Source organism: Coccinella septempunctata, chromosome 1 (genome assembly GCF_907165205.1).
Source record: "Coccinella septempunctata chromosome 1, icCocSept1.1, whole genome shotgun sequence".
Lineage (NCBI taxonomy): Eukaryota > Metazoa > Arthropoda > Insecta > Coleoptera > Coccinellidae > Coccinella > Coccinella septempunctata.
The window spans coordinates 55,095,078-55,114,975 of record NC_058189.1 but is presented as its reverse complement, the minus strand read 5'-3'; the positions used below and the strand labels follow the sequence as shown (position 1 = coordinate 55,114,975).

The 19,898-nt window shown below is 35.3% G+C and overlaps 1 protein-coding gene across 1 annotated transcript in view; it reads left to right on the top strand.

Moving 5' to 3' along the window:
* The window catches only part of LOC123313277 (protein kinase C, brain isozyme-like), an 82,365-nt gene that overhangs the window by 22,042 nt on the left and 40,425 nt on the right, over positions 1-19,898 (top strand). The window contains exons 3-4 of the mRNA XM_044898099.1: positions 2,737-2,819; positions 17,448-17,559. Coding sequence (XP_044754034.1) covers positions 2,737-2,819; positions 17,448-17,559 — 195 coding nt within the window. The remainder of the gene's footprint in view (positions 1-2,736; positions 2,820-17,447; positions 17,560-19,898) is intronic.

Genomic DNA, 19,898 nt, shown 5'->3' with positions numbered 1-19,898 from the left:
AATGATCAAAATGTTTTTTTCTCACCTTATATCTGAAGTACGTCAGTTTACTGCCTGATGAAAGAGCCTAATGTTAAATCCGGAATGTTACGATTCAAGTCATTCCAATATTAGTCAATAGTGTACAGGGTAGGCAAACTTCGTTTTTTTTTTAGCACTACAGCTTCTAAACCAGAGGAGCTCTGATACCCCTTTCTTGTTCTCGTTTTCTGAGAAACTAACAAGAGTAGTAGTCATTTTTGGCCACTTTCTATCGTTTTCGAATTATAAGCAAAAATTGGAAAAATGGCGATATCAAAACAGATTTATATCTCCGGTAATACTGATGATGGAGCTCCGAAATTTAAACATTATACAGGCACTATTTTACGTAGAATCCAGTGGCGTGCTCGCCTTTTCAGCAGGATTTTTAATCACGAATCTATGACCCACAGTTATGTTTTTTTAAATGGGAACACCAGATTTCTGTACAATTTTTTGAAAGCTTAATTTTTACTGATTTCAAAAATATATAAAATCATATGATTTGTATCGATATAAATATGTAATAGAAAATGGTCAAAAACCTTTTTTCTTGATATTTCTATGGTTTAAACTTTTGATGAGCATAGAAAAATATAGCATCGTATGATTTTACCACTGTCTCCTTCTATTAGTCCATTCATTTTTATAAAAATTTATGAAATTTATCAAGATTCAAATCTTGTGAAAATTTGTAAAAAGCATAGAAAGAATGACATTGCCGGAAGGAAACTGCTCTTGTTATAAGAAGCTCTATTTTTCTGCGCTCGTCAAAAGTTGAAGCCATAGAAATATTAAGAAAAACGGTTTCTGACCATTTTCTATTATTTATATTGATACGAACCATATGATGTTATATATTTTTGAAATCAGTAAAAATTAAGCTCTCAAAAAATTGCACAAAAATATAGCGTTTCCATTTAAAAAAACCACTTTGTGTCAGAGTTTCGTAATTAAAAATCCTTCTAAAAAGACGAGCACGCCACTGGATTCTACGTAAAAAAGTACCTGCATAATGTTTTAATTTCAGAGCTCCATCATCATTATTAGCGGAGATATAAATTTATTTCGATGTCGCCATTTTTCAAATTTTTGCTTATTACACGAAAACAAAAGAAGGTGGCCAAAAATTACGACTACTCTTGTTAGTTTCTCAGAAAAAGAGAACGAGAATGGGGTATGAGATTTTGTCTATCTTCTTTGGTTTAAAAGCTGTAGTGCTGTACAACTAGACACAAAAACATTGTATAAGGTCCTTGGCTTATACAATAGCAGAAGCATTTATTACCAACAATTCTTATTATTATTTCAGTTGTTTCAGATATTGGGTAAGAAAACCACAAAATGTTTCAGGAAACAAACATTTTCAACCTTGTACAATTCCACAAGGAAGTGTGTTTCCTATTGAGGAAATCGATTGTGATAGATTGATTCAAAAATGAACTTCTTTAGGGCTTGACTGTTACCCATCAAATCTTTGACCTTTTTACATTAATTTGAAGAGGGCATATTCCTTAGAAAAGTGAAATGAACTTATGAATTCGTAATGACACAGCTTCAGGCTAATAAATGTTTTCAATAAATAGTACGTCTCCTATGAATTCCTGTGAAGACTTCACTAGGAATACAATTATTATTTGTTTATTTGTAGAATTGTACAAAAAAAAAAACTCAAGAAATAAAAGAGGCACAACTGTCACGAAAATATAAAATAGGAATTGTGAAAAAACAGGTTGATTAAATTCTCAAGATTATTTTGTGAGGTGGTTTGTAATAATTGAATTAAATCAATACTCACCATAAAGTTTCCAATAGAAGAAGAGGTCGAAAAATACCTTAATCTGAATACCATTAAAAATTCCACATACTTAACCTCCCGTTTCATTATTTCTGGAGGAGTCAAGTTGATTCCATGAATAAAGAAACACTATCCTGACAATGGCATAACAGGAATATTCATGTTGCGGAGAACAAATATTTTTTTCTTGTTTTGAGCTTAAGGAATTTGGAATAATTCCATTTTATATTTTTAACAAATCGAGTGAAAGTAAACGTTTGCCAGAAACAAAGAAATTCCTGTCTCATCTCACTGTCGAAGTATCAAATTTCGTCTCTAAAAAGAGGTCTTTTTGAAGAGAAAATTCAACAACACAGATTGAATATATTCTGGCTGAACCTGCGGTATTGGTGTCAACACCAACGATTCAATGTGATGGCAGTACACACCTGTAATGGTCAGCAACGCGGTTAAAATATCATTAGGGTAGATTTGTTCATGGCATATGTAAAACATGCAGCGTTCCATAATATGTATTTCTCTGGAATGATTAATGTCGAAATATTCATCAAAATATGAATGGAATATCACAATAATCCGAAATATTCAAATTTTCGAATAATATGCTGGATTATATAATCTAGTTTGTCTGTACAAATTGATTCAGTAAAGGTGAAACTAATGACTGTTTCATTATTGTTCAAATGTAGTATCTGCACTAGGTAGCAGCTTCTCAATGTCAAAGTGCCTCTAGGTACAAATTGTTTCGGGAAGACCTATTCCACCATCTCATTCCTGAAAAAATATTTCATAGTTAGGGTCCTTTTAATCAATAATCCCATCGTTGAAGAAGAAATAATATCAGTTCTTTTATATCATAATATATCTTTTTATGGATTATGAACTAACTATTTTTACACATTCATATTTTTTTTCAGTGTGCAGTTTTGTTGTACATAAACGTTGCCATGAGTACGTTACCTTCAAGTGTCCAGGAGTGGACAAAGGGGCAGATTCCGATGTAAGTATTCAATTACTCCATTCTGTCTTTCTCGCAGATACGCCACTGAAATGATGAGTTATCTACATGTACACTCGAGTGTACACCTATCCATAAAATGATTGTTTATTATAGACAATTCTTTCACATATTTTTCATTGATTATGTTTCTTTACATCAGGTCTGTGAACAAATGCGAAGGACTCGATCTCCCTTCCTTTGGAAGGCGATGACGAGTTGACAGTTTTTAATTTTTTTTACGGGTTCTAAAAAACGCTGAGTCATAAAACTATACATAATATGAAGCACTAAGTAGATGTTACTCACATAATTTTTTAGATCTTATTACTTTATTATTTGGGGTTGAAAATAACCATTCCTTATGATTTTCCTTCAAAAATTATTTTTGTGGAATAGATTTTCGAAAAATTAAATTCTCTTATGATTTCCCTTTCAATTCTGGAGATGAAAAGTCGATATTTTTCTCGGAATAAATAAAAACTAACCAACAGTTCTGATCACTCTTCATTCCATTTCATCGTACAAGTGTTCCATAGAATGACTACCTCCCGCTAAAATAAATACATGCATCAACTCTCTGCCCCATAGACCTTCGTATAATGCTTGTAAGTTTTTATTTATTCCCAGAAAAGTATCGACTGTATCGAAATTTTGCAAGAGACTTTTTTTCTCCAGAATTGAATGGGAAACTATAAGAGTATGTTATTTTTCGAAAATCTATCCCACGAAATCAATTTTTAAAGAAAAATCATAAGGGGTTGTTATTTTCAACGCCTAATTATAAAGTTATGAGATCTATAAAAATTATGTGAGTAACATCTACTTAGTGCTTCATATTATGTATAGTTTTATGACGCAGTGTTTTTTAGAACCCGTACAAAAAAATTGAAAACTATCATCTCGTCATCGCCTTCCAAAGGCTGTATCTTGGAAGGGAGGTCGATTTCGAAAAAAATTATAGGAACTATCTCTGCTTATTTTCATCGAGGAATCATCTCCTAAAGTCCTTCGCATTTGTTCACAGACACTCTGTATATTTCTCAACCTATAGGATCTTATTTAACGATGCATCGAAAAAGTAAATGAATAATGAAAATAAATTGGAAATACGATAATGACCATAGATGATTTCCTGCGCATTGATTTTCAGAGTATCAGGACTGAGATGAAGATGGTTGAAGTTATAAAAGACTAATCGACTATAATCTTAATATAATTCAATCCGAATGCAGACAGTTGGTTCGTGATCAAAATTTTAGAGAAAGCCCAGAAGGTATATCCATCGTCATCATATTCACGTGTATGGAGATAAGAGTTACAATCTCAGCAAAATTAAATATGTATTTAGAGAATCGGAATCTATATCCGCAAGTTCGTAATGGAAAACTATCCCACTCTAATGAGGTCTTACCAGATCGAAACGCGTCTGTGAGTAATTCTCCGAACTAAATCGAACTTTATTCTTATAAAGGTGTCTGTGGTATGTGATTTAAAGGAACTTACTGCCTATTCACCATTTATGCGTAATAATTTTGAAATGAGGAGGCCATTCGTCAAAATTGTAATTGCAGTCTGGAATCTGGAATAAATTCTGATTACTCCCATAGTTCAGTAATCCAGAGGGAATAGATGAGCAATGAAGAGAGATAACAGTAACGTTATCGTTTTTGTAATAAAACAGGTTTCAAATAGCATGTGTTTATATGAACACATCGTAATAAGAATTTTGCTGGAAATTCTCGATATACTACTTAGTGAATAGGCAGAAGTTTTTCAAGTTATATTAGTCCGGGAGGTGGTGTCACTTTTTTATCAGTGATTTATCTGCAACTCAAATGTGATTAATTAGAGAGTTGCACTATTACTGTACTCGAAATCGGAAGTCAGTCAGCGCGACCGTGGTGGGCGTGGGCGTGGGAGGCGTTGAAACTCGCAGGAAAAATCTCAAAAAAAAGTGATCGATCTGCACGTGAAACTTTGTAATAAGGTAAATTATTCATGATTATGAGTGAAAATGGGCGTCAGTCAGTTTCCCGATGGTGGAAACATCGTCAGTCAGGCGGTTGAAGATGGTCGGAAAAATCTGAAAATTGACAAGTGACCGATCTTCACTTGAAATTTTGAAAAATGATTATTTTAATCAAATTGAACGTAAAAATGGCCGTCAGTACGTTAATAGTGGTGGATTCTGCGTCAGTCAGGCTTCCAAAGTCAAGGGCAGTGACCAGCTTCCTTTGGCGCGCTGCACCTTATGCAGTTCAACTGACGCATATTCCACCGGCATCGTGCTGGCTGACGATTATTCATCGAGTGTACATAACAATTACTTGTTTATACAGGGTGTTTCATCATAAACTGGACAAACATATATAGTGGGTAAATGACACCGGGAGAATCACTTTTGCCTTATGACATATACCCCGTTTTCGACACATAAGCGAGAAAAAAGGTGTTCAACGTCGTATTTGAGCAATATTCTATTGAGTGTGCTCAGTTATGTATAAACCTCAAAGTAACGGTTTCTGGTCACATCGGAGTATTTTTGAGTGCTCAATTCATTAAAGATGAAGAACTCCGAAAAAAAATTTCAAAATGGCGGAAAACCTTCGATGTCCGTGATTTTTTTTGTTTCCAAATTGAATTTCATTTTCTGAATGAACACAATTTTCGAACAATTTCCTTGTAGTTTCCTACAATCAGGAAACATTTCAACAATTTCGAGTTTTCATTTCTCCGAAAAGCGTCATAAGGCTTATATTCAAACTTCGGCAACGTGATTCATGTCGTCCGATTTTCAGTTAGTTTCGTATTCTTCCCTTCCCTTGTAAATTCATCCTTAATTGTCTTGTTCATATCCACCTGAACATCGGAAAATACAGGAAATGCTCTGATTTTCATGGGTACGAAACATGACAATGACACAATGATTCCATAGCCTTCCCCAGGCATCATACAGTTGAATATGACCTCCTCACCGAGTTATATAGGCATCAAATTATATAACCATTTGCCCAGTCGCTTGAAATCAATGAGTGGAAAATCTTTCAAGAAAGAAGTTAAGTTCCTTTTAACTAACAGGTGTTACTACAGTATGGAGGAGTTCCCTGAGGACTCCATTTGTTGAATTTGCTATTTTTTTTTCTCTTGTATTTGTTACAATATAAAACTTGTCCTATACATTTCTTAAGTGTCCAAAAGAATCAATGAAGTTTATTTATTTATATGATGAAACACCCTGTATAAACAAGTAATTGTTATGTACACTCGATAAATAATCGTCAGCCGGCACGATGCCGGTGGAATATGCGTTATTCGAACTGCAAAAGGTGCAGCGCGCCAAAGGAAGCTGGTCACTGCCCTTGACTTTGGAAGCCTGACTGACGCAGAATCCACCACTATAAACGTGACTGACGTCCATTTTTACGTTCAACTTGATTAAAATAATCATATTTCAAGTGAGGATCGGTCACTTGTCAATTTTCAGATTTTTCCGACCATCTTCAACCGCCTGACTGACGATCTTTCCACCAACGGGAAAGTGACTGACGCCCATTTTCACTCATAATCATAAATAATTTACCTTATTACAAAGTTTCACGTGCAGATCAATCACTTTTTTTTGAGATTTTTCCGGCGAGTTTCACCGCCTCCCACGCCCACGCCCACCGCTATTGGACTGACTGACGCGCGGACCTCATATGTACAAGTGAAGAACTACTCATCCTAAAAAATTCGTGTGAAGATCGATCACTAGTTCAAAAGTGACGCCACCTCCCGGACTATATTGTCTGAATATCGACGCCGATGTCAATTTCAGTATAGTGTTTTCACAAAGTATATTTAAATCTTTATTTGAGTATAACTATGGCATGTAAGTATATGTCTACTTACAACAAAAATGTCCAATGCCTTTTCAAGGGGTCAAAACGAGTACTCTAAGAACAGGATGAAGGGATCATAAGCGTTTCATTCATTGTTCATTATGCCAAAGTCTTCACCAATTCATTATAGGGTAGCGCTGATAATGATTGCTCCTCATTAGAATTATGTATATTTTTCCTGCATCAATATTAAAAGCTGCTGAATGAAAGTTTGAATAGGAAGTTCACTTAAAGAATTCCACGATACCCTTCAATTTCTATATCATATAAGTACGGACGAAAAAAACCGGACAAACGAAATGTTTACAGATTTTTTGTTTCCTCGAGAATAACTTTTCAAGATGTGCATCGATTCTGATCATTTTGTTGTCTATTTCATCTAGTTTATCATCTGATGTCGAATCTGCAAGAATTTCAATTGAATTTGATGGTATACAGGGTAGAACTGAAAGTTGCAATTTTCTCTGAATTCCTGACCACCCTGTGGAGGTAATTAGTGACGCAATGATGAAGTTTTAAATGGGTTTTTGAAGCCTGTCCTTCTCTTAACATTTTCCTGTTCAATTCACGTCAATAGCTCTTTTTTCAAAGGGAAATATATAATTTATAACATTAACGATAACACATTAAGAATATACAGATAAAATTATGAAAAATAAACACATTCTTATATTCTAATATTGATCATTCCTCCACGTGCTCTTATAACTGCTTCCATGTGGCGAGGTAAGCTTCCAATACAATTGGCCTGTTTAGTTGTGGAAAGTTTTCCGATTCTTCAAGAAGACCTGGAATGGTTTCCGGTTGACGATGGCACATGCTCAATTGGGTGTAGATCGGGGCTACGTGGAGGCCAGTCGAATCGATATATGTAAATGTATACTCCATTCACTTTTATTTTAGCACTCGGTTGGCCATGGGAATTTGACACATTTAACGCTGTATAGTACGAAAATGTGGCCTTAGGAGGCTTGTCAAAACAATTTTTGGTTTTGAATTAACGCTTTGTTGTCCGTTCTACGTAAAAGTATCTGTAATTACCTGCATATTTTATCACAATGTCGAATCACTTCGGAAATATGAATATGTGACGGACATAATTGACGTTTATATATACAAAATGATTGAAGGTATGCCTTCAAAATCTATACAGGGTGATTCATAACTATTGGGACATAGGCTAAGAGCAGATTGTTTGGACCAAAATATGGCGATAGGACCAAATATACCTCAATAAAATATTGATGTGGAAAAAGATGGAGAGCGTTAAAGTTGAATTTTTTATAAGGGGACAGAATAATATTTTCTTCAAAGTTCGAAAGTCCTTTATTAAAAGAGTTAGAAAAGGCATAGAAGTCGGAGAAGGCCACGTAGAACATTTAATTTAAGTTTATTCTTTTTAGGTTACATTGTTTTTAATTATGCTTTATCGTCGAAATACCTAAATAAAATAAATAAATCGTTATTTCAAATCCCCTTCCGATCCTCTGAACTGTTCAATTGTGTTTTTCTTAAAAACGGCAATATTTTATTGAGGTATATTTGGTCCTATCGCCATATTTTGCTCCAAACAATCTGCCCTTAGCCTGTCCCAATAGTTATGAATCACCCTGTATAGTTATTTGCATTGGAAAATACAAGAGATCAATTCTTAAATATATTTATTTTTGCTATGGAAGAAAATTGTTTTACTAACACATAATATGCAGAAACTTGAGGAAAGTTAATGTTGATTATCTTCTTTGGCTGAAAGTTGAGTGGGTTACATCAGTTGTTGAATCCAAAAAAGTCATCCCAAAGATGAAATGCATATGATGCAGTGGTTGGAAATGGGTATCTCTCGAAGAAATTAACGGATAATTACAAGAATGTTAAATTCTTCGACAAAAATCATCTCGCATCAATGAAAGTCAAAAGCATAAAAATAAGTTTATAGGCAAAAGGAACTTCATTACCTTTAAACAAAAATTTCACATGAATTAACAGTTAACAGAACAAGCGGCTCGTAATTATGGATGTTTATTCTTAATACTTTGATATAATAATAATTATATATTTATTGATCCTTTAAGACATTTATAGTGTATAGGACAAGTCAAATGAAAAATAGAAAAATTAATTTTCTGGAACTAATTCTACGATGGCATTCATCGTACCTAGTAACTTTTCGCATTCGTGCACCTTAAAATAAAATTCTCAAATGCACTTTTTTGGGTCTCCCAATAGAAGGAAATTCTTTGTCATCCTCTTCGTTCACGATCTTTCTGATTGTGGAAACATTCAGTTGAAATATAAGTCGTTTAGATTAAGATGAAACATATAAATTCACTACATTGAATACGTTTGCTACCGTCTGATATATATTGTATATATCAGAATATCAGGGTTACCTTCTATATGAATGAGCGGACCTTAATTCTAAATAGCACCTGAAAGCCTGTCTTCTCTCTTTTTCAATCACTTTCAGCATTTTTGTAATATTAATTGATATTAGTTGTGGCAACGGCGTTATGACATTAACGACATTTCATGAGTGCCAACCTTACTCCGTTCTAGTTACAAAAACTTGAGAAAATTATTTCATGACCAACCGAGTGCTAAAATAAAAGTGAATGGAGTATATTATGTACACATGAAACACAATAACTGATATACGATTTTGCCTTATGAACGCAGATATTACCAATCCCACAACCAATCTATCCGAGTTATGAACTCGAAAATCAATTACGGTTGGAAATTTCTAATAACTACGATTAACGCATTCGATTCGGCTCCCCATCGATACGGTGACCAAGGTAACGTTACCGATTGGATAATGTTTTTCCCAATAAAAAATATTTCAGGTCCGAATGAGATGGATTTGCAATAAAACGATATTTGTGAAATGAGGATTTAGAACAGATGTGTGCTCAACCCCTAAGCTACATATTAAAAAATGACAGGTACAAAAAGTATGATTAATCAAAAGAAACCTTATTAGATTTCATGATTTCATTAATAAATCGCTTGAACAGAAAGTGCAGTTGAAGCTGACTGAAAAAGATGAAGAAAATATTACTGCTCAAAAAAATTAGATTACTTCATAGACTAATAAAGTCTTCCTTTATTAGTATATGGATTACTTCCTCAATATTTTGAGTCAAGGTCATGGTTTTTGGATAACTAAAAGAAAATTGTGTTTTCGTGATTTACCATACAAAATCCCAATTGCTTCTCCCCCCTTGATTTTACGTAGTGTTTAATACCTGAATGAGGGAAATGTTTGTTGATAAGGTATTTTCGTACATTTTTTGTCAGTTTGACGGTTTCCAATGAAAAAACAGCTAATGAATCGAGAATTATCAAGCCTGCTGAAGTTGGAAGTCAGGATTAAATGTGGTGTGAAGCCCACAATTTTCTGAAAAGTGTAACTTCTTTGAACAAGCGGTAAAAAGAAACCATAGTCCCTGCCTGCGTGCCTTTGCCAAGTTTTCCTAATTTCATCAGGGAACATGAAAGACCTATTCCTGTGAATTCGTTCAGCAATTATAATTTCCATCACGATTTCCATTTACCCTCTGTCCGTGTTAGAAAATTAATATTCGGGATTCCTTGGAAGCCGTTTTATTTCACAGTTATTGCCCCAGACAACGCTCAAAGTTTGTCCGTTTCTTACCAACATCGATCATAATAGGAATTGGAAATTTCCAGCTTTCGATCGTTTGAATATCAACAGCATGAATTCTCTTTTCAACCGACTTTTTTATCCATTTCCCAGCGAGAAACGTCAGAAAAACTTTTTTTATCTGGAATGATGGAAATTGGTTTATGTAACCGTCAAATACAACATTTATTTGACTCAATGGAACAATAGAGCTGAATTCTTACTAGGGAGCATTTTGTGAGAACAACTTTGGGTCATTTTCAGTTCTGTTCAACTTCTACTTCCTTTTGGTTTTTTTAATACTAATTCTTATTCCTTCGATATTTTCACCCACTTTTAACCACAAATTCTGAGGGTGCCGTGTCTCATCCTAAATTTTTTGTCCTGAATCGAAAGCCGGGAATTCACAGACTGCGCAGATTATTGACAGGAGTAAATCAATCGCCGAATTAGAACAGCCCAGGCTTGTTGGTCGGTAAACATACAGGATTCATGCGACAAAATTCAGGAAAGTATGCTTTTTTGAATAGGCCTACAGCACACGTCTTGTCGCTGTGTCTGTCCTAGTAGGTATGAAGGAAATTTCATTATGTGGGTATACGATATTGAAGCCTTGCAGAATAAACCCTTTTCCTTATAGATATTTAGAGATCCTTTAGGATTCCTTACACCCTACTATGAATCTACTGCAATATAGTTCCATTATCTACTTCCATAAACAGAATAAGATTCCCTCAAATAGTTAAATATTGCAGTTGTAATGAATTAATCGATGATGATAAGATATTTTGATATAACACCTCCCGCATTCAAGATATGATTCAAAAATTGATCCTTTGAAACTCAAAACTATTAACATTATTATAATACGAAACTTGAATGAATATTTTTCCGTTTCTAAATCTGTTGCTTTTTATAATTAATTTTTCTGTTTTATTATATCGCATGAATCAAGTTTCAAATTTCAAACCTGTACCATAAATGTTTTTAAAGTTTCATAAAAATTTCCATGCTCTTTTACCTAGGGGGTTGGGGGATGAAAGTTTCCCAGAATTTTTCCTTTATTTGTGTACCGAAACTAGCTAACATACCAAGTTCAAGCTTTCTAGGACTTCAGTAAGTTTCATTTCATTGCTGTATCCCTTTACCGAGGATAAATCTACAAAAACACTCAAAAGCAGAACTATCAGTGCGATCAAACTTATAATTTCTTAGGGCTACTTGCGAGTGTGCCCTCCTGTGACTGAAGAGATCCAATCGTGACCTACTGATCCTTCCACACTCCGGGCATGGATAGTCACCAATCAGATCTGGCCGCCTCTGTATTCTTTTCGAGTCTCCATTATAACTATGGACCAAAAACCTCCACTGTGATCTGTCTTACGCTAATTGTTCCCAGTTATGAATGACATTTACTGATTTCAGGGATTGATGCAGTATATCCTTAAACCGCTTATACTGACCTCCTGGTTTCCGAGCTCCCTCTGTGAATTCGCCATACAGAGGGAGTCTCGTGTCTTGCATCCTCAGAATGTGGCTGCTCCAGCTGAATCGGGCCGTCGTTACTTGAGTCTCGATTGTTATACAACTCGCTCGCTGCAAGACTTCTGCATTTGAAACTTGTTGAACCATCTAATGTGCATTATTTGTCTTAGATGACGTTGTTGCGTTTGTTCAAGCTGTTTAATGTGTCGTTTGTAGGGCGTCTAACTTTCGCTGTTTTATGCTTGCATGGTCTTCAGGTTGAGGTTGTGATTTTCAAACACTCTGTCCTTTAGCTTCCAGAATGCCCGTGATGCCGAATTTATACGGTTGTGTATTTCATCTTTATGAAGCTTTCCAAGTATTTGAGCTGCTCGACCTGTTCTAGAGTTTCATCCTCTAGCCTGATATCTGTTTGAAGGCTTTCTGGCTGAGTTACCAGGATTTTGGTTTTGTCAATATTGAGTCTAAGGCCTAAAGCTTCGTATATATTTTTATAGGTGTCCAACATTATCTGTAGATCCTCTGAGCTGCTAGCGATAAGTACGCAGTCGTCTGCATATTGTTCAGTGATAAACTTTGTGCGTGTTTTTGCTCTGAGGCTCTTCAGGTTATACAGACCTCTATCAGATCTGAATGTTATTCCAACACCTCTTACATGCATACTCATGTCAGCAATTATCGAGACAGCTATGGCGAAAATATTGAACAGTAAAGGCGCTAACACGCAGCCTTGTTTCATTCCAGAGTTGGTTAAGAAATGGTCGGTTGTAGCCGTTATGCTGTAGTCTAGCGGTCTTGTTGGTATGGAGGCTTTTACACACTGCTAAGATATTTTCGGGTACTCCAAGTCGAACCATAATTTTTCATAGCGCTCTCCGATTCACTGAGTCAAAGGCCTTACTTCAATCGATATAGGCTGTAAAGATTCTTGATTGTTGTTCACAGGCCTCCTATTGCAGCTGTCGCAGTGTAAAAATTAGGTCCACCGTACCTCTCTTGGTTCGAAAGCTTCAGGAAGTACCTAAGAGTTGACATGTTTATGAGTCAGCCACGAAATCGGTTTTTTTAATGTCAATTAAATCTGATGACGGTTGCACAGCTATGCACCCAGACGTGGAGGTATAACGTAACGAGCAGGATAAACGAGTTCAGACTTTTAGCAGGAATTGAACCCTCATTCACCAAGTTACCTCATTTCGGAGATCCCATTGAGAATGCATCGAGATTGTACGTGAATGGCTCGTTCCAAGGAAATATCTAAACCGAATTGAAAGGGATACCTTTGAAGAAAGCCATCTAATAACACATCCACCAATTTCCATTCAGTAATTGGATCCTCGTTACTAACTAGATTTTCCGCTCGTTCTAATCCTCTTCGATTGCGTCATCCGAAAACAAGCTTAATTTATTTCCAGATCGAGACGATTTGCCCAGATTCGACACTCGAAAATTCGAGTATCCCCACTTCGGATTCCGAGGACGGGCCCCCGTTCTGAAGGTCCAAATTACATTATGAAAATACTGCGAAAATTAAGCGTTTCCCGGGAACCAAGCTCGCACAACAAACTCGGCAGGGTGACGGTAATTGAATCAGAAACGGGATGGGGAAATCGTGCAGAGGATCGAAACTTTATACTTTCGTTCCGGGAGATCGTATTTATCTCCGGAGTTTGGTGAGGAAACCGCCAACGTATCTATGGGAAAATATCCTGTCGGTTACCGATATCCGATAGGGAAGAAAGTGAGAACGGAAATAATATCCCTTTCTTTCATTTGAATGTTCATTTCGGAATTTTAACATCCAGGATATTCATACAGATTCAGATCCTTGGTCACTGGCGTCTCTCATGCAGGGTTCATTTTTTGTATTACTAATATTTTTCAAGATTCTTTCAGATGAGCAGGCTGATCCTTAAGGGGGTGACTCCTAAAGAGATCCTACGATGAAAGATTCATGTTCTGAAGGAAAAGGTTTTTAAGATTCTGAGAAAAAACGTGTTTCAGCAAAACTTCAGTACATTCCTAGATTCTTTTATGAAAGCTTGGAAATTAAAAAGTATTTTGACGTATGATCTGGTTAAAATTATGGGGAATCCGGGAGAGTTGAACCCCTTTTCACTCTGAAGCCACTCAAGTTGTATCTGTAAATGGTAGCAACTCATTTTTTTGCGTGAAAATATCATGCCCAAATAGGTAACGATAGATAATAGTAGAGAAATGGAGAGATGACATTTGTTTGTTTATCATAAAAAACATTGAAAGAAAACAATTCCCAATGACCAACGATTGTCTATATTAATGTTTTCATCATCAGATGTATCAGCGTATGAAATATATTGTTTTCATTTCAGAGTCATTCTCTCTTATTTCCGATATGTTTTTTACATTTTTGAACCTCTCTATATCTATATGTGTTATCCATTTTCAACGGTTTTCTTCAATACAGATGTTTTTTCCCAGCAGGAATAAAAAAGGATGATATTATCAGATTTTGAATGTATTGGCTCCATTCTAAAATCAGTTGTTTTCGATCAATTCTAGTGATCAATAGTTTTTCTTTCGTTTGATTTTCTACACTCGATCGCTATGCAACGCGAAACACGCAATTTGACCCAAGAGGAATGTGCCCAAGGGGTAGTTTTGGGAGAAGAAGGGTGGACATACACAAGAATTGCAGAAAGGTTTGGAGTTTCCCATACAAGTGTGTCCAGAATTCAGCGATTCAGGGAGACAGGTATGAATGTCCGAAGACCAGGACAGGGTAGACCACGGGTAACAACTGCCATTCAAGAACGTTACTTGAGAGTTTCTTCGTCGAGACAACGGTTTGCAACCGCTCGCCTCCTTCAAATTCAGCTTGAGCAAACTCATGAGGTGCAAATTAGCACTCAGACAATAAGAAATAGCCTCAGAGAATATGATTTAAGGCCTCGTGTCGAGGCAAGAGCCGCTCTTAGCCCAGCTCTTACCCCAGCCCATCGAAGGGCGCGTTTGGATTTTGCGAGATAGCATATCCATTAGGAGGAGGCCGATTGGGAAAGAGTTTTCTTCACAGATGAGTCAAGATTCTGCCTTTACCATCGACGTTCCCTTGTATACAGACGTCCACATGAAAGATATGCTCAGAGCAATTTCCTGAATACTACTGGTTTCGGGGGAAGATCGATTATTGTATGGGGTGGAATATCTTTGACTGCTCGCACAGACCTAGTGGTCGTTGATAATGGAGCTATAAATGCTGATAAGTATATAAGGAACATTCTTGAAGAGCATGTAGTGCCATTTGCCCCATACATTGGTGAAACTTTCATTTTTATGGACGATAATGCCAGACCCCATCGTGCGCGCATCGTTCAGGTGTACCTTGAAGAGGTTGAAGTCTCTCGAATGGAATGGCCAGCAAGAAGTCCAGATCTCAATCCGATTGAGCAGGTTTGGGACTACCTCAATAGAAGGCTGATGAGAAGTTCAGAAAATCATCCAGCTACTCTTAATGACTTAGGAATCCAACTCGGAGAAATCTGGGAAGGCTTAGGTCAGAACATTTTAAGATCACTCATTTTGAGTATGAACCGTCGTTGCCGAGCTGTAATTAACGCAAGGGGTGGAAATAACAAGTATTAAATCACTTATCAGCATTGCACAATTTTGAAAATTGTTCATTTCTCTTCTTTCACATAAGATGCGGTGAAATCCTGAATTTTTCTTCCATTTAATGTGTGTTGTTTCGTTCAAAACCTTCCCGAGAGAACATAAAAAATAAGTTATAAAGTCAATGTAGACTTAACTTTCATTAAAATTGAGATTTTCAGAATGAGCGTTAATTTTTTTGCGCAGTGTATTATCGAAGCTCAGTGTGGGAATCTTGGATGACTGATTATGCAAAGATATTACACATGTGTAATATCTTTGTGATTATGTCTCCCGACCATAGCAAGGGTCAACTCTCCAGCACTCGCTTTCAGTCTTTTCAACAGATGTTTTCTTGAAACTATTACAACTATTATTAAAAAGGCTCATCGTTTGTAAGACATTATCAATCAATGAAAGCAATAAAACTAAATAAGACCACGCAACTATTAAAATTAAACTTTTCAGACAGTGTAACAAACAAAAATTATTCAATTTCTTACCTCCTAACAACAAAATCACGTTCAACCCTCTCACTCCCGAACTGTTCTGATGGCGGCCAAAATGGAGCCGCCACTAGTTGTGCCTTGTTACGACTATGTCGCAAGCTATTTACCATACCGGTAGCGCGAAATTTGAATTGAAATATTTGAGGTGTGTATTTTAGCACTCGGTTGGCCATGAACATTTGACACATTCCACTCTGTATAGTACGAAAATGTGGAGTTATGACGCTTGTCAAAACATTTTTGGGTTTTAAGTCAGCGCTATGTTGTCCGCTCTGCGTAAAAGTCTCAGTAATTACGTATTTTATCACAATGTTGAATCACTTCGGAAAATATGAAGTCGAAAATATGTGACGAACATTATTGACGTTTATACGAACTGATTAAAGGCATACCAAATCTAGTTTCTTCATGGAAAATACAAGAGATCAGTTTTTAAATATATTTATTCTTACTATGGAAGAAAATTGAATTATTGGCACATAATATGCAGTAGCTTGAGGAGAGGTAATGTTGGATATCTTCTTTGGCTGAAGGTTGAAGGCGTTAAATCAGTTGAAGATTTAAAAAAAATCAATCCCATGATGAAATGCTTATGGTGCAGTGATTGGAAATGAGTATCTCTTGAAAGAATTAACGAATAATTATATTCTGTTATATCTTCAACAAAAATCATCTTAAATTAATGGAAGTCAAAATAATTAAATGAAGTTTCCAGGCAAGGAGAACTTTTAACAAAAAATTTGAATCAGGACAGGTCAATTAACAGGACGACTGGCTCGTATTTATGGCTGTTTATTCTCAATACTTTGATATAATAATAATAATTATATATTTATTGATCCCTCGATTGATCCCTTAACACATTTAAAATGTATAAGATAAGTCTAATGAAAAATAGAAAAATTTATTTTCTGGAACTTATTCTACGATGACATTGATCGAAAATCCTGTAGGTAGGTAACTTCGCATTCGTTCACCATAAAATAAAATTCTCAAATGCCACTTTTTTGGGCCTCCCAATAGAAGGAAATTCTTTGTCATCCTCTTCATTCACAAATTTTCTGATTGTAGAAACATTTAACTAAAATATAAATCGTTTAGATTCAGATGAAACATTATTTAAATTCACTTACATTCAATATGTTCGCTACCGTCTGATATATTGTAGATATTAAAATATATATAAAGATTTCTTTCGAAATTTGATGAATATCGATCATGCTGGAAAATATTTTTCTGGATTGAATGAATTTTGAGCAGAAAGATTCAATTTTCATTCTGGACTACCTTGACACCTATCTTGAAAACTAGTCATACGATTTTTTTGCCCATGGGGCAATGGGAGGCCAATATTTACAACATAGGTACTAATAATTGAAAAAAGTCATTTTCTCTAACAAATGGTGCATACTTGGTATTTTTTCGATAAAATAGTTCATTTAAATATTTGATGTTTTGATCGTATAATTTTTTTTAGGATACACGGACACGCCACAATTTCAAAGTACATACCTATGGCTCGCCGACCTTCTGCGATCATTGCGGATCGTTACTCTACGGGGTGCTCCACCAAGGAATGAAATGTACAGGTGAGCTCATCAAATGGTTAATGATCTTTCCTAACTATTCCAATGTGAGTAATTTTGTCAGGCCCAATAACTGCACTTGAACTATGTTGACTAATGTGCGATAATTGAAGATCGATCAATATCATCACAAAAGGGAAGATTAACAAATTTATGGATAACGTTGCTTTCAACAACATACACGAGGCATTAACCAATTAAATATAAGATAAGATAATAGGGGCTATAATGAAACCGCGAAAACTTCTCCTCTTTTCGAACTGTAGAAAACAGAACACCCATTATCAATGAATCCATTACTACAATTTATTTGTCTTAGGATTAGACAAGTAATCGATCAAAATTAAAAAAAAATTAATAATCTCTTGCGCCTCAGCTTATGGCTTCGGAAACACATTTATTTATTTATTCACAAGGGGATACAAACAGGTACAAAAACCCACTAATGTATCCTCAGATAAAACGAACAAAATTACAGAAATTATAAGAACATAGATCAATTCGATACAAGATTACGAACTTAACTAATGATCATGAGTACAAGTGACAAAAATCAACAAAAAAAAAAGAGAAAAAAAAAAGCGAGAAACTCAGAATGCCCTTCGGGGTATAAATTGAATAAATCCATAATCAACTCTTCATTTTTGAATCAATGAAGCAACGAAGCTACCAGACGTACCTCCATGAAAACTTTTCGTCTTATTTTAATTTTCTGAACCTATATCCAAAGTTATTCCCACTAATCCTGGGACACCCTGTATATTTCTGGAAGTTCTTTCCAATTTACTAGGTGTTCTGTTTTCTGTGTCTCAGTATATTTCCTGAACGCGACGAAGAATAATGACGATAGAAAACCTCCGAAATGGCCAAAACGTTCAAGAGACAAACAATGGACTTTTATCTATGGGACCATCTCCACGAACCCGATTAAATTTGGTTTCTACTAGGAAATTGGATTCATGCTCTGCTGCTGTACATCCTCTAGAACTATCAACCACTAATCGATTTACGCTGACACAATTTATTCGCCTCTTGGAACAATCATTGTTTATTCTGTAAAAAGAGGAATATTATACCGTTTTCAAAGTTCTTATTTTTGCTTCACTTTGGAATATTATTTGGAATTTGAATCTCAATGTAAAATCGTTCGAAATCTGAATGAAACTGAGTTTGATTCATTCTAATATTCGGGTTATAAAAGTAAATAGAGGTGTTTTAACCCATAGTTAATATAATTTTCTAAGAAACTTGATATGGTCCTGTCAAAGTCAGCTGTTTCGAAAAGTCCTATTGGGAATGGAAATTTGATGTTCTATGTCTAATCTGAAGGTAGTACTTATCTTGTGTTCTCTTTGCTTCCATTTTGAGAATTTGAGGCATGTCATCATTTTAATAATATCAATGCCCCAACCTCAATCTCAATATTCGTTTATTTATATAGGTTGTATCTGAATAACACCTAAAAAATGTAAGGAGTGATTTGTGAAAATTAAGGTGGGTATTCGCAATGAAATTTTTTGAAAAACCTCCCACCGGAAAAGTTACACCCTTTTGAAGATCAACGAAAAAATTTTTTTTTTTTATTTTTCCTGTATTTCAACCTAAAGAAACGAGAAACTTGGTGAATATTATGATTATAGTTTGATTGGTTGTTCAATAAGATACAGCAATTCTTTTTTTACGAACCGAAAATTGGCTCATGTCTCCCTAACCCATGGGAGAGTTGAATAAAGGGCGAGAATCACCTAAGTTTGTTTATCATGAAAAACATTGAAAGAAAACAATTTCCAATGACCAACGATTGTCTATGTCAAGGTTTTCATAATCAGATATATCAACGTATGAAATACTAAACATATTTTCTATTTCAGAGTCACTCTCACTTATTTGCGGGATGTTTTTCACTTTTTTGAACCTTTGTATATTTTTTTATATTTATTTATAATATTCAATTGTCTTTTTTTGAAGCAAACTATTATTTAAGCTGAGTACGGGAAACTTAGACTACTGATTATGTCTCCCGACCATAGCATGGGTCAAGTCTCCCGCACTCCTTTTTAGTCTATTCAACAGATATTTCCTTGAAACTTTTAGAACTATCATTAAAAAGGCTCATAGTTTGTAAAACAATATTAATCAATGAAAGCAAATCAGTTTTTACTATTCACCACGATGAAATAAACGTTTCGTCAATGTTTGAGGACATATGTATCACGTCCTTATAGCATGGTAAAGTTTTTGTACATTTCCAATTGGTTACGAAGAAAAGAAGGTGAATTAAGTAACCTGGATATATAACCTCAAAATAAAAGGATTTACACAAAAAACAAATCTGTTTCCCC